The sequence below is a fragment of the Amphibalanus amphitrite genome, unplaced genomic scaffold (assembly GCF_019059575.1).
Source record: "Amphibalanus amphitrite isolate SeventyFive unplaced genomic scaffold, NRLGWU_Aamphi_draft 001440F_arrow, whole genome shotgun sequence".
NCBI classification, from domain to species: Eukaryota; Metazoa; Arthropoda; class Thecostraca; order Balanomorpha; family Balanidae; genus Amphibalanus; species Amphibalanus amphitrite.
Genome location: NW_024882933.1, coordinates 39,720 through 55,252, shown reverse-complemented (window position 1 = coordinate 55,252; position 15,533 = coordinate 39,720). Strand labels below are relative to the sequence as shown.

The 15,533-nt window shown below is 46.3% G+C and overlaps 2 protein-coding genes across 5 annotated transcripts; one reads left to right on the top strand and one right to left on the bottom strand.

The window, feature by feature from the left end:
• Positions 1-41: 41 nt before the first annotated feature.
• On the bottom strand, positions 42-10,966 carry LOC122373067 (keratin-associated protein 5-1-like). Of its 2 annotated transcripts, none has more exons than XM_043350815.1 (7): positions 10,940-10,966; positions 6,496-6,624; positions 6,008-6,160; positions 5,624-5,713; positions 5,032-5,118; positions 619-738; positions 42-468 (listed from the first exon to the last, which is right to left on the bottom strand). In XM_043350815.1, exons 1-7 carry the CDS (start codon positions 10,956-10,958, stop codon positions 365-367), a joined length of 702 nt encoding a protein of 233 aa, XP_043206750.1. In that variant the 5' UTR covers positions 10,959-10,966; the 3' UTR covers positions 42-364. The 2 variants fall into 2 exon arrangements, with proteins under 2 accessions (XP_043206750.1, XP_043206749.1); XM_043350814.1 differs by lacking the exon at positions 10,940-10,966 and adding an exon at positions 7,420-7,654.
• LOC122373068 (nicotinamide riboside kinase 1-like) lies at positions 8,231-14,367 on the top strand. 3 transcript variants are annotated; one of them, XM_043350816.1, is made up of 5 exons: positions 8,231-8,257; positions 11,201-11,393; positions 11,759-11,857; positions 12,524-12,669; positions 12,956-14,367. In XM_043350816.1, the coding sequence occupies exon 5, from the start codon at positions 13,416-13,418 to the stop codon at positions 14,007-14,009; it is 594 nt and encodes a 197-aa protein (XP_043206751.1). In that variant the 5' UTR covers positions 8,231-8,257; positions 11,201-11,393; positions 11,759-11,857; positions 12,524-12,669; positions 12,956-13,415; the 3' UTR covers positions 14,010-14,367. The 3 variants fall into 3 exon arrangements, with proteins under 3 accessions (XP_043206751.1, XP_043206752.1, XP_043206753.1); XM_043350817.1 differs by lacking the exon at positions 8,231-8,257 and having other exon boundaries at positions 11,092-11,393; XM_043350818.1 differs by lacking the exons at positions 8,231-8,257; positions 11,201-11,393 and adding an exon at positions 11,162-11,200.
• The last annotated feature ends 1,166 nt before the right edge of the window (positions 14,368-15,533 follow it).

Genomic DNA, 15,533 nt, shown 5'->3' with positions numbered 1-15,533 from the left:
TCAAAATGGGGTGACATTATCTGTCATCCACTGACACAAAGTGGATGATCGCTGATGTATTGAACATATTTCGTTTCAGTTACAGGATATATTCCAATGCATTACCTACAGACACTCGAATCCACATAGCTACTGCTAGAAAATATCTAGGTACCTGGCGTTGTGCACTCAGCTATAGGATCCCTATTACCTACGCATAGGATACAATGCGCCTAACAAATGCCCACTACATTTATCGCAGTCACCTCTCGGTTTTCTCGTATGAGAGCGACGTCTTCCATGATCTTCCAAGAGATATCATCCAAGCACAGCTGCACCGGCCGCCTGTACGGTGACGTCACTAGGTACATTGTGTGACGTCACTTCAGGTGGTCAGGGGGTTTCGGCAGCACCAGCCGCCCCCTGGCGGACACCCGTGCAGAAAGCACCGCTTCACGGGCTCCCGAGAGCACCGGCGTCGGCAGCTCTCTGCGGAGACACATTGGACCTGGGTCAGTCGTCAACAGTGCAGCTAATTCTGTAATATGTCGCGTGCTCCATGACTTCAAGCTGACCAGAGCCCTTTTACCGAGAAATAATGAGACAGTGCTACTGAAAGAAATGTCCAATTATACGTACCGAGTGTATTGGGTCGGGGCCGACAGCAGAGTTGTTGATTGTCGGATTCGCAGGGCAGACAGATTTCGTGCTCCCCACACGGCTCGGCTATGTAAGACCTCGTGTGGTTGCAGCTCGAAACTGAAACCGAAATTAGTTGCTCGTAAGGCCAGCCATTGATGAATGCTAAACGAACCGAGCCATGTCACAACGCTCAGATTTGTACTTGTTCTCTTATCACTTCATAGAGTAACGTCACCAAGCAAATTATTTCTTTTCCCTTTATAAAAAAGGTACGCACAACAAAACGAAAGGGATGTGATATTTCATAGCGTTGTAGGTACTCGAACTCAAGAATGTGAAGAAAAAACATTATTAGAACGTAGCGGAGATACGGATGAACTGGCAAAATAACGGAGCGAAAGAATTAATCAACGAACGAATGAATGGATCATTGATTGAATGGATGACGGGATGGACGGAGTTGCGGAAGGACGGACGGACGGAAGGACGGACGGATGGACGGACGGACGGACACTTACATCAACAGGCCGGTGGAACGGCCGGGAGTCGTATCCACTGGGTCAACCGGACTAGTGATGTCAATTACAGAAAATCGGAATACCGATACCAAACCAAATACCAACCAAAACCGTGGGGAAATACCGAAACCGAACCAACTTTGAAAGATGAGGGAAATACCAACTTTTTACCAATTTATTAGCCTCTTGTAGGGGAAAGTGGGTGTATTGCGCCCTCCTAACCAATTGCGCCCACCAACATTCCCACGATTCAATGGCATGTTTTGAATTTTGTGTTCGAAAACATTATTTTCCCCACTGGATAGTTCCTTTTATGGCCCAAGCTCCCCGATGAAGCCAATCAGCAAGGCTCATTACGCCATCAAAGATGTTACGGAGTTTTCTTAGCTTTTTTGCAGTATTTTGAACCGTTGGCTATAAAAATGTGTGATATTTGTGTGATTTTCAGAGTGATATTTAGAAAGAAAAACCCTTTTTTCATTATATTTCACTAAAACAGTTAACTTCAATCAACATCTTTATGATAACTTCCACGCTTTTATTAAAAAGTAGGGTAACTGTGGGGAAAACGCACCCCTGGGTTAAACGCCTCCCCTAAAAAATCGTATTTCTTATCGACGGATAGGTGTTTTATCCTGTCTTTCAGAACAGTCAGCTGCTTGTTTACTTAGGTCTGTATTTCCGGTTCTGCGTCTTGAGGAGCAGCGTGGGTAGGTGCTGATGTTGGTTTTGGGTGTGGTTTTTGTTGTTTTTACAGAAGATTCCTAATATTTTAACCCTCGCATGTGTAGGGGGGGGTCGGATGGACCCCCCCCATGGTTTTTCGCGAATAACTCGCGTAAAAAGCGGCCGATCGCGACGAAACTTTCAGTACCCTCGCATTGATCAATTTTACACCTACCCTGAAAATTTCATGACCCTGACCCAAATGACCTTTGACCTGTGACCTCTTTTCCGAGACCATGTTTGGCCGTAATCGCGATTTCGCGTATGTCGGCTCGCACTAGCCGCGTGTTTGCAAGCTTTTCGTGGTTTCAAACGTTCAAACATGTGATTTGATGTTACTCCCGTGTGTGTCAAGGTCACCTGAAGGTCAGGTCAGGTCATTGACCTTTGGTGACCTCGGGTGACCTCGGGTCACTTTTTCGAGTTTTACATGTTTCTAGGCTAGTTTTTGGAGCTGAATTCGAATTTAGCAACCATTTGAACATTTACGAAGTAGTTTTGGTGACTTCGTAACATGTTACGAAGCTGTCAGAGGCGGTTGACACGTACTACGAATACCCGTCACGACGCCTACTGGTTGACCTGACCTGACCTGACCCGACCTGGTCTAAATGCTTCAAGACATCATCTGTGATCAAAACTAACACGATATTCGTGATCAGCACCCCGAAAAACCCCTTAGCAGCCACACTTTACGACTTTCTAACAGGTCCCGATTTTCCCGACTTTGGGTCATTGACCTGACCTGGAAGGTCAACCAATGACCTAGGACCTTAAAATTGGGTATCATCGGCTTCCTCTCGTCACGGGCAACAAGCTCGTTTTTTCCGCGAAGCTCTAGCTCGATCAGGGGCCAAACGGCAAGGGGGGGGTCCAACCGACCCCCCCCCTACACATTAGAAGCTGGAAAACGCCGCACACATGCGAGGGTTAATGCCCTCTTTATATCACAAAACTTGCTATTGTGCACATCACTCAAAACTGCGTTTTATTGTCATTCTGTTGAATGTATTATGCTGCGGCGTTAGTGGCGCGTTTTTTGTCAATATTTTGTTGACCGGAAATGCAGTGGATGGGGCAAGACGCCTACTCGATGCATGGGGCAAGACGCCCCCAGTTTTCTGAAAGGGGGGCGTTTTGCACGGTGGTGAGAGTGCAGGGTAGCGCCCTGTAGGTCGGGGCCGAAAAGGCCTCTCCCTGTCCTTTTTTGCTGATACATATATCCTAAACGACTGCAGATATCGTCACCAAACTTTCAGGACTCCTCCGGGCATCACACATTGCAACAAAATTTTATTCCAAAGGCTGTGATAGGTTGACCACAAATGACGTCAGAATGACGTCAAGTTCTGCCATGTTCATCATTTTCTGTTGATGGATGGGGTGGGGGCGCTTTGCACATGGGTGTGGGCGTATTACCCAGGGTATGGGGCAAAACGCCCTTTTGTAAGGGTATGCGAAAACCTTTTTGGGGGGTTAAATACCACACGCAGGTGTCTTTTCTTGGTCTCAAAGCGTAGTAAAAAGAATGAGCTACATGATGGTGCCCAAAGGTTTAAGTAATCTGTGTTGGGTTGAGTGTCAGAAGGTTTCGCGCTTAAGGGGGGCGTTTTTGACATATTCACCCTACCTCAATTTTAATTGCGCCCATGGCAATTGCGCCAGGGGGGCGCAAATAGAATAATGGTGTTGCTATTGTATATCACGACAGCATGAATGCATCATTAACTGATTGCAATAAAGAAGGAGTTTAATGTCAGGCAGGGGAGCAACCCGCTGTCGTCAGTCCGCAAATTATTTCTCTCGTCAAACTTATAATGCAGCTGCCATTTAGGCTACGAACTTGTGGTGTAATTGACAAAATACGACATTTTCAACATGGACTCAGGCGTGAGAGGTGACAGCTATGATAAAAAAGTAAAAATTGATGTCATAAAGCTGTCGAAACAATAAAAATTATTAATTTTGAGAGAAACGATTGGAAATGTAACCGTATAGGCGCATACGTTCACATATATCTAGTCAGTTGCAGTAAACGTTTTCGTTGCACTTTTACAAGCGTACGAACACATGTAAAGTTATCTACCTGGGCAAAAAAAAAACATCGCGATTTACACCTACATTTATTATTTAACCCGTGTGAATAACATTATGAATGTTAAAGTAAGCCGCAATGACATTAGACTGCCGGGGTGTATGCATTCCGTCTCATTCGCTTAGCCATGTTAAAGTATAGGGCGCAATTGGGTTCTAATTGCGCCATCCCCCTGGCGCAATTTACAGCAGTTGTTGGCAAATGCGCCCTTTTACATGTTTCTGAAAAAGCAGCTGTCAGAAGCAAACGAAACATTCTTAATTGATCGGGAGGTTCTTAAATCGTAGCCAATGAGTTCCTCTTTGAAATGGTCACCAATGCATGCTTATATCTCCAGCGGTTTTCTTACAATTAGCGTTTTTCCTTAAGGTGGCGCAATTCACCCTCCTTCCCCTACATTAGCAAGGTTTCATAATACCAACAAAATACCAAACACATTAGAATTGAAATACCAAATACCAAGTTGGTATCGGTTTGGTATCGGTATACCAAAAAGTTGGTATCCGATTGACATATCTAAACCGGACCCTCTATATAGTCCCTCTATATGTATGTACATATTAGTGGTGTCAATCGGTTACCGAAAAATTCGGTTACCGAAAAGATGTGCTGACCGATTCGGTAATCGGTCGGTCAGGCCCCCCAAATATCGGACATTTTCGGCCACCCTGTCAGTAAAACCATTTTCAAAAAGAGAAAGCATTCCATTTTTACCTAGTTAAGTGCAATGTAGGTACCCTTAGCCAATTTACCATGCAATCTACCCTTAGCAATGTAACTTCTACCACAAAAAAATGTATTTTGCAGCACGGCTAAGAATTGACTGAACTTGAACTGAAATGCTATTTCCGATTATTTTCCATCAGAATTTACCAAATTATTTAATTCGGGGGTAAAATAATAGCAACTAGAATTTCGGTCAAGTTTCGGTCAAATTTTGGCTTGGGATGTTATCGGTCGGTATTCGGTCGGAAATGTTTCCCAAAATTCGGTTTCGGTCGGTATCGGTCAGCCATTTTTTGGAAAATGACACCACTAGTACATATGTACATACTCCCTCTATATACTCACAGCAGCAGGCGCCGCCGGGCAGGGGGCACGGCCGGCAGATGTACCCGGCGGGACAGACGTTCCCGCCCTCACCGCAGGCCGACGATGCTGCCGAACGAACGCCAGTGGCAGCCGTTGTCATAAGGACGCAGGGATACAAATGTCAGGGAGCATTACCACGACACTAGGCAGGTAGTGCTAGCTAAGTGGATTGTGCTAGCTAAGTGGATAATTTTGTTTATTTAAACGGTGCATTCAGGAAATAACGACCGATATTTATTAAACGGAGGTGTAATGTTGCGTGTCCGATCTGATTACTTTGATTCTTTGATTCTTTGATTCGGTTAATTCGAGATTGACCAGCCATGTGTTGGCAGCAGCCGGCGCACGTTTTCCTCTTCTGAAACGAGCTGAATTATTTACATACCATACAACCACGAAGGCTATAATTGAGTACGAACTCAACTCTTGTCGGTCGCAACGAACACAACTAAACAAACGGTAGGAGAAATGTGGAAAGGGCCGAAACGTTCTAGTTATGTTACACTCATAAAACGTCGTCTATTGTGCCTTGTGAGTCCGTCACCCCCAGTCCTCAGTCGCCGATACTCACGCAGTGCACAGCACGTGTAGGGGCCACAGCTGCCTCCGCACGTCTGTCCGGAGGGGCAGGACGAGCCGCCCTGCTCGCAGGGAAAGTTATCTGGGAACAGCGGGACACCACAGTTGATGGAAAGTCAGCCATACCTCTAGGGATATGAGTAGATTGAATTGAGTGAGTCGTACTCGATAAAGCTAAGTGCGGCACACTCAAATTGCTGGAGATATATTGAGACGGCATGAACATTTAATCAATTTCTCATGGTGCGCGACAGTGAATGAATTACACTGCATCCGATTGCTCATCGAAATAAAATCGATATCAGTTTCACTAGGCAAAACCAATGCAGTCGGTCTTAATTACCCCCCATTCAGACGGCAAAAGTTCCGCACTCACCGATGCATTTTGTGCCGGGCCGACAGCGACGTGGCGGCGGCGGCGGCTTGTTCGCCGTCTCTGTCGAAGGCGGCTCTCTGACGCTCCCGATGGAGTCGATCGGAGGCGCTCCTTTGACGTCAGACGGCAGGATCGGCGGCCGAAGGAGCACCGCTGATGGGGGAAAATAGCCGTGATTTGATTCAGCTTGCAAGTGTGCCGTGGCAGCTGCATGATGTGGTGATTTTCGGCTCTGTTATATGGGTCTTAATGACAGCTGAAGATAAAACGTCACAGAAAGATGTCGTTTAGCAATCAGGTTGGTGGCAATAAACTAATTGCAATTTGCAGTAACGTCCTACCTACTAGGCGGAACTTCTTATTCGTCTCATTTCTAATCAAAGTAGCAGTTTCTTTATTTAGTAACTACATAGCTATCAGCTGAACAATGAGTGTACTTATTGATCGGCTATTGGCAGATACAAGTTAGCCCTCCTTCTACCGCTCACGTCTCTGCAGGAAGGCGTCGACGGCCTCGTCGCAGCAGCGTGGCCCGGGGCCGCAGACGGGACCTCCGCAGGTCTCACCGGAAGGGCACCACGATCCGCCCTTACTGCAGTGCAGCTCACCCAGCGGAACTGCGGGCACGGGGGGCGGTCGGTACAGCCTGGCCCTGCAGATCGGCCGCCGATGTTTTATTCTACCCCGTGCATTTTATTGGTATATTTATATGACGCAGCTTTCCCTCGGCTCAATCGCAACCTTTTTTGGGAGCGCGGTGGGGGCAAACAAGCCTGAAGCCGCCGAGGAAGAGAAATACACGATGGGATGTGAATTATCATTAAAAATTACCTCGTTTCATGATTAACAACAGCAAAATGCGCGACGTCAGCATTCTCGCCCGCCGCCTACCTACCTGTTAGAGCACTTCACGGATAGGCTTTTTAGGATCCGGCCCGGCCCATATCCGGCAAGTCATATCCAGATCCGCCCATTATCCGCCTTTCTTTGAATATCAGAATCCGGCCCACCCATGGCCCGTATTGCAGCCAAACTTCCAAAAAATATCCGTAATAATCCGTTTCACCAATAACTGGTTTCACCCAAAACTGGACTAACAAGTTCAATCTAAGGGACCAGACAGCCATACATCTCACAGACCATCATGGTTCAAAAAACCATGCTTATAAACCTAAAACCACATGAAAATCACCACATTGGTAAACTAGGTATCATCCTTCAATAGGTTAATTTTTAACTTCAATGTTGAATGTTAAAATTTTGATCCGTTTTGATCCGGGTTCAACCTTCAATTCCCAAATCCGGCCCGCCCATATCCGTTCTTTTATAACAAATTTAGAATCCAATCCTATCCGGTCCGTGGATTTATCCGTGGATAACGGATTTATCCGGCCCATGAAGTGCTCTACTACCTGTCTGGTCCGCCGTCTCGGCTCCCCAAACAACCCCCGTCTGCAGCAGCAGCAACAGCACGAGCGGTGAAGACGCCATCTGGGCCAGCACTGGCCGGTCCGTCGGCCTCGGTCGGCGCGTCCAAGGCTAGGCGCGTCCACTGGCGTCCTCCGGTGACCTCTGAGCGCGGCCCCCGCCCTCCGCCCACCTCCCGTCCGCCGCTCGTAGAGCTCCGTCCGCTGCACAGTCACTGCTTATTCGCTCAGCGCTGCTCACACGTTACCTATGGATGTCGTCTTGACTCACGACCGGCATTTTGCGCTGACGACTGCTCAAAGCCGATCCAGGAAAGGAGGGAGTAATTATTTTTACTAGAATAGCAAATGCTCGTGGTGAGAAGCTCATGCCAGAGCCGGGTCACCGATGAAGTTTCGGTCGGCCCTCGCTGACAGTGGTGACAGCTAGACAACTCTTTTACCTGTCACCCTTTGTGACGGCCTCTTGGCCCTCCATCCCCCCCCCCCCCGCGGGCGTGTCCGGCCCCCTAGCCGCGGCCGTTAGTCGGGGTAGAGGGAACGAGTGAGTTCGGGTAGAGTGGTCGAGCCGGTCGGAATGGAAATGCAGGTGAAGGACTCAGGCTGCCTCCCGGTAAGCAATGAGCACTCCGTCCCGCATATCAACCGCACATCGCACGTCAGCATGCACAACGCATTACGCCTCCGTGAAGGAATAAAATAAAATATTCCCCTACATTTGGCAGCAATATGGCAGTGAAAAGTATGGCGTTCGATGCGCAATAGTGACATTTACGGAGTAGCATTCTTGTGGTAGCTTCGCGCACACTTTCGCGCATCATAGGTAATAACAAGGCTATATAAACCAGGTAGAACGCTCCGGGAAAAAAGTTGGAAACAATAAATTAGTTACGGCATTCCCTGATGACGCGAATGTGGGTCAGCGGCCGGCGGCCGGCGGCCGCTAACACTGTATGAGGATGCATGCACGGAACTTTTGCTTGTTGGAGATTGCGCTAGGCAGATAAATGTTAATGTTAGGATATGTTTCGAAAGTAAATTGAACGACGCTTCGAACGCCGTCAATGAATTTGCGATACGACGACTATTTGTTTAGTTAGAGCCGGCGAACTTTTACCTTCCGACCGCGCGGGGAGGCGATACGGTGCCACACTGACGGTTTTTACGATAACTCAAAATTCTTTTGAGCTAAAGAGCTGAAATTTGACATGTACAATCTTTTGATCAAGCTGGATCTTCTGGTACAAGTCGCATATTTAAGGTACGTCAGGTTGTTGACCTATGTTATCGCTCGTGAGCCTCTACACAGTCCAAAAGCAACGCAATTTCTGGACACTCAGTGCCAAGAAATCCTTCACAGAAAGATGACACTTGGCAGAAAGAAGAGCTGTCGGTTTCTTATCGTTCGTATGTGTCGTGTTTTCACAAGAATTTAGTAAGGTCAGGTCCCTCACGTGACCTCCCCTCATAACTCAATAGGTTTACTATCATAGAAGCGTTTATCAATCGCCGGAAATCTTAGCCAATCCCACTGGACACTGGATCTATACCCACATGGGGCCCTCCTGACTGGCCACTCCCTCTGAAATCCACAATAACATTGGGCTGCAGCCACGGTTATGTATTAATGCTTTTCACTAACAGAAATACAACAACTTCAACCAACACAGTGCACGCCGCCACAACAGTCCGACCCACGTCCCTGATATCGACTAGCACCCGGCCGGATGCACATACGCGGAGCCAATCATCCCGAATGTGACCTGCAGCTTACAATTGCTGTGTCGCATGGCGCATGGCACAGGATGATTCCTAGCAGCTGTCGGGTGGAGTGGAGAAACAGCACGTTGCGACACACCGCGCCGGCGACAGAGCTCAGCAGGCCTGGTTGGAGGCTGGAGCCGGAGGTAAGGGCGGACACAGGCACAGACATTGCAGGACAAATAACAGGATGTCAGTTAGGGATATAATTCAAGACGAATGATTCAAGACGGCCTGAAATAATGCAAATTTTGCTCACTTGGATACCAACTTCAAACTTGACGTTTATAGCACCACGGAAACAATGGGCGCACAGGAAAGAAACAAAAGATGGGGTGTTTCTAACACAAGGAAGTAAATAGAGGTTGCATATGATGGAACAGCCCGAAGTGCAGACAAGCACATATTTTTGGTAATAGCTATCAGCCTATCAGCTGTCCTACTACTCTTCTCCCTTCATCAACTACTGGACACATTTGAAGCATCATATATAGGTAGCACCAATGTTCATAACAAATGCTTGGAAGTAGTTTTATGAAGCCAAGGGAAATACATGCTAACATGCCTACATCATGCATGTAAACTCAAAATTACACAGGCATGACAAAGGAAGCTTATGTAAAGAGAGTAGTTAGCAAAAGCATTTCATAGTTAAAATAATTCAAAACTGCACAGTGCACACAGGGCAAACATGAAAAGCAGTAAGTGTGCACTTTGCTGTTCAGTTATGCTAAGAAATAGTTCAAAACAAAATACATCTTTTCATGTTTACTGGTTGTTCTTCTATGCCACTTCACCCATATCTTGATTACAGATGGGCTGTTACTGTAGGCTGATGAAGTGACACTTGGTTGCCTTTGTGCGAGTTTCAGTTGCAGCCTCCTAGGTACTGCACCGCACTGGAAAGCAGATGAATGCCTCTGAAAGATAGGAATATAGGCAAAGTTAGCTGTAGTAGTGTCAATGATAATAGACATGACATTTTTGTCCTTTGACATACATTTGTTGAAGTAAGAAAAGGTACAAAATAAATTGGTTTGTTTCAAGACACGCTCACTGCACAAAGCCGCACAGACATTACACAGGCATATGAAATTGGTACACATAAAACTTGATGATTAAAAAGGTCAAAACTAGCAATAATAATAATTGAAGTAAAAGTTACAATCACAATCATTTCATTTAAAATGACTTGACATAAGTCACAAGACGCAACGCTCCTATTCACTAAAGAAAAGTTTTTATGCTTTCATTATCCTCCACATATCAACCAGCTTGATACCAGGCTGTGCAATAGTGGGTACATAACCCCATGTTGCAATTTTATTAGAGCAAGTGGGGTTACAACAACAATGCTAATGTCAAACCCACATCTGCAACCCGTACTGCAGTTTCAATCACCTTACAAGCACACCTTCTGGCAGTTTGATAGGCAGAATGGTCATTACTACCACGGTGACTATAAATACTACCTTCTCCTCATATTCAACACATATTCCCTTTATACAGATACAGTTAAGACCTGGTTATGGCAAGCATTTTCGAGAAAAGATAGGATAAGAGTCCAAGACAAAGGTCGAGAGAAACAACACCAACATAAAACACCGACTATGTAGCACTAATACTGTCAAATTCATAAAAATATATACATGAGTCGATCAGAAATTCACTGTAGATTTCGAAAATGGTGTCAAATGCCACTCAAATACCCCCATTCGCATGTACGAAGCAATAAAACACTGACCTTCAGTTCCGCGTGCCATTCTCCATAGGCCACTGCGTATTAAATAACGCGTTCACTGATCGCAAAAAATGAGACCCACATATGACGCGTTTGCTACCAGCCAATCAGCGCTCGAGATGCCGAGCGCTGATTGGTGGAGAGGGCCGTCGTTAGCAGTCCATCACATGTCGTTTTCCTTGAACATGTGCGTGAGCGCTGATGCTGCTCACGGGCTGTTGCCATTTTTCGTAATGCTGAAGGCACGGGAGCGAACCCCCCTGGGTAATAAGCATTTCGGACATTTCAATTTTGATAAATTTATGCCCTCTGGATTAAAAGATCCACAAGAAGTTCGTCCAAATACTTTCCAAGTGGATTTATTGTAGGACGCGCCTTAGGGTCAGCATGAGTGCGTCTCTGGTCCGCAAGGGGCTAGAGCTTTTCAGCGACGACTTAGCAACTGAGTCCGGTTCAGGTCAGAATCATAATTTGTGCTAATCCATTTTCTTTTTAATATTTTTTTTGAATGCTGTGTGCTACATGTATCATATACCTAGCCTGCCTAGTGGGTGCTTGATCTTGCAGTGCCCGGATTCAGTTCTGCGGATCTCCCCAGGGCCCAGGCTGCAGCATACGTAATGTTTCTAAAAGCCTCAAGGCTCTAGTGACTTTGTCCATGCCACAGCATATGCCCGCTTGTGCTACGCTTGTCTTACTGATACCCTAGTTACTATCTTGACCTGCTATGTCTAGTTTTTTTATACAACTTTTGTTGCATATTTTGCATGTGGTTTGACAAGAAAGTAACTTCAATACTCATAAATGTTATTTATTTTCCAGGTTCATCAAAGAAGAAACCATCTGCTTTGCTGGCAACAACAAACAAGACAGAACTGAAGAAGCTGAGAAGAAGGGAGAACAAGAAAAAGAATGGCAGTGGTAAGTTAATTGCAACATTTCATATGCTATTATATGCAGGCTACCCGAGTTGTTTTGATATTTTCAATCTAAGTAGGAATATTCCTGGCTTTTTATGTACCAGTAGTCAGTACAGACTGCTCAGCAATGGTATTTTTTATGATTAATTATAAAGTTTGTGTTGCCATGCCAAATATTGTCAATATTATGAAGCTGCTTTGTGAGTTAACCAAACAGTACCTGCAAAGTTGTGTGGAAATCAGAACTGTTGATGTGACCTTTGAATGACTTCCTTACTCATAAATGTTATTTTTTATTATAAAGATCTACCATGCTAGCCAATGTTTCAGCCATTGTGATGCTCAGTATTTTGTTCTTGACTTAAAATGCTTCATTTCATAGTAATGTTATTTATAGTATATGACATCTGCAATATTTTTCATCACTACTTAGTAGAATAACAGGCAGTGCTGTGGGAGCACCATTGATCATTTGTGTGAGGTAGCATTGGACTACATTTCTGCAAATACCAAGTTCACTTTCTCTCTCCCTCTCTCTCTGGCATCTGTTGTGACCATAAAGATCTAAGCCTTTGTTCTGTTGCTGGGCGTGATGATAGACCCCACTTGAATTGAATGCTAGCCATCTGCTGTTTAACACACATGACATCTGAAAAAACTATTACAGGTGCTCCTCTGACTGTCAAAGGGAAGAAGTACAAGTCTGCATTGGATGAGTACAACAAACAAAAGCCTAAAGATAACACCAAAGATGCAATAAAATTTCTCAACCTGCTGAGCAGCAAGAAGACTAGCACAAAGGTTGTTGAACAGGTTAGTTTGTTTATTTTAATTTTTGATGGAACCTTGTGCATAAGCAATGCATTCTAGTGCCTAGAGCCTATGCATTATGTGTGTGTGTAAACAGCATCTATTAGTGGAGCCATAGTTGCCCTCATATTTGCATGTCATGGCCAGGCATTATTATATAACAAGCCTGAAACCACTGTTATTCACATTTGTACCGATATATAGCATGCACCAATATTTTTGTATGCCCAATCTCGCCCAAATATCGCGTTTTCTCGCGCTGACCACGATTGGACGCTCCTCGTTTCAGGTTTCCGAGTACCAGCAGCGGCGGTCCGTGAAAAAGGTCCAACAAGATCAGCAGAAGAAGAAACAGAAGGAAGCCAAGTCGTGCTTCTCCGAGGAGGACTTTGCGCGGTTCGAGCGCGAGTACTTTGTGGGACCGCGGCGCCGGTGATCACGTGACCTTGGCGTCGGTGATCCATGCTCCTAGGTGTGAATTTGATGCCAGTGGTTGTCGGTAATTTGCCTCATTGTCTCTTGAGCGCTCAGCTAGGCGCTGGTGAGGGCTGTGCTCTGTGAACCTCACAGTAAATTCGAGGGTAGAAGTGCTGCTGGTGCCATGAGTTGTGTGCAGACGTTCGCTCATTGACACGGAACTCGCAACATCGCGTCAAGACGTTCCTGGTTCCCCTGACATTGTGATCTGCACAATCTGACGAAAGTCACGCCCTCAGCGAGGATCGAACCGTCGACCGTCGTGTCTGGCCATGTCGCGCTGGTGCGTGGCCGCCGTGTCGGGCGCCACGTGCAGCGGGAAGACCACCATCGCGCGGCGGCTGCACGCGTCTCTGGCCGGCTCGCGGCTCATCAGTCAGGACGACTACTTCCTGCCCGAGTCGGACCCCCGCCACCGCCTTGTGCCCGGCCTGGACCACTTCAACTGGGACACCCTGTCCGCCCTGGACATGGACCGGCTGCTGGCCGACGTCACCGCCCTCACCGCCACCTCCCCGCCCGGGATACTCATCCTGGAGGGATTCCTCGTGCTCAACGATGGGCGCGTGCGCCAGCGCTGCGACGCGCGCGTGTTTGTGACGCTGGACCGGGCCACCTGCTGGCAGCGGAGGCAGCGGCGGGTGTACGAGCCGCCCGATGTGCCCGGCTACTTTGACGCCTGCGTGTGGCCGATGTACGAGCAGCACGAGGCTGCGCTCCGCAGAGAGGCAGAGGCAGAGGTGACCTTTCTGGACGGACGGAGGCCTATTGACGAGCTCTGCCGACTGGTGGAGGCCGAGGTGGATAAAGCACGTGTCAGCTGTGGCCTGGAAAAGGCGGCTCCGCCCGGTGGAGGTGGGGATTAGGAGTGAGCACGAGGTGATGTCACAACGCCAGTCTATGACCGCTTTATGATAAGCATGCGGTTTAGTTATGCTGTTGTTATGCATCTCAATCTAGACCGTAGAAATGGGGACATACGAGCAAGCGAGTAGCCGAGGAGTGCTTGCCATATTAGTTTAAGCTCGTTGGATTTTCAGTGAGTAGCAATGCATTCACGTCTGAGGTTTTCGCGGTAGCTCTGATCAAGCCCTGGTGGTCGTTGCAGAGCCGTGACTTGTGATCACTATGTCGGGACGTCTGCTATTCATTCCGTGCACTGGATAGACATGGCTATCATGTGATGGATCTGGCGGCCTCTTAAAATATATGCTTTTCCAAGATGATTTGAGAGTCGAGACTTCAATCCCCCCCCCCCCCCTCAGGATGAGTTAGTTGCTGAATGCTGGTCATTCGATGGAAATTTGTCGAATCAGGCCATGCCAGCAGACATGTCCATGGATCCGAGAAATGGGACTGGGATCTGATTCCACAGATTCTGATCTCGGATCCGATGATCATAGATCCAGTTGTTTAACCCGCGCCCCACTGGGGGGGGGGCTATTTATAGCCCCCCCTCCCGTTTTTCTGCAATAACTTCCAAACCGCTTGACGTATCGACGCCAAACTTTCAGTACCTTAGGCTGCATCAATTTGACACCTTGTGTCAAAATTTGAACTTCGTACCTACTATAGGTCGGCCGGAAATGACGTCAGAGTGACGTCATGTTCGGCCGATTTCGACGCAAAACATTGAACCACGGCAATCGCTCCCAAGAGCTCAGTTTTTAAGCTAGATCCAATTTCTTTGCATGAGAGGACTCAGAATAGACTGCGCTATCAAACTGCTATCTCGGATTTTCGAAATTTTGAAAACTTTGAAAATTTTATATAATAATATCCAAAATTTATATTTTTACATTTTTTTTCAAAAAGTTTTTGACTTCGAAAAAACCGGAATATATGTGATAGAACGCATTATTATGACTAACTCTAGCAAGTTTTAGCTAAATATCTTCAAAAATGGCCAAGTTTTACGCATTATTGCAAAAAATTCACAATTATTAATTTTTCAAATCAATTTTTTAGCACGTATTTGACATCGTACGCCAATATAAATAGCACTATCGTGTTCCTGAGCTCAAACTGCATCCAATAGACACCTTTTTTGTTAAAAAATTTTAACTTCAAAATTTGACCTTTTTTGACCTGAAAGTGACCTAACATAAGCTAAATTCGACTCAAAATGACCTCGAATAACACAGACGACATCAAATTCGAAATATCTGACCTAAATGGACCATAAAACATGTGTCACGTGACCGACGCATGATAGGTATAATATTTTCGTGACCTGTGATGACCTGACCTTGACCTGAAAATCAAAGTACAAGTTTGGTACCCTCAGGGTAACTAGAGCATCTGTTCACGAGTGTGGAAACCAAAAATGAGCCTGGTCTGACTTGTAAGACGGCGGCCAGAGCCCAAAACGTGATCAAGCCAAAATGCTA

Bases quoted from the DNA above. Each gene is read 5' to 3' on its own strand.
- LOC122373067 (XM_043350814.1), bottom strand. From the start codon at position 7,498: ATGGCGTCTTCACCGCTCGTGCTGTTGCTGCTGCTGCAGACGGGGGTT. The intron at 6,625-7,419 runs GTAGTAGAGCAC...CCGTGCCCGCAG, and splicing joins CGAGACGGCGGACCAGACAG to TTCCGCTGGGTGAGCTGCAC. The intron at 739-5,031 runs GTGAGTATATAG...TTTCGGTTTCAG, and splicing joins GCCCGGCGGCGCCTGCTGCT to TTTCGAGCTGCAACCACACG.
- LOC122373068 (XM_043350816.1), top strand. From the start codon at position 13,416: ATGTCGCGCTGGTGCGTGGCCGCCGTGTCGGGCGCCACGTGCAGCGGG.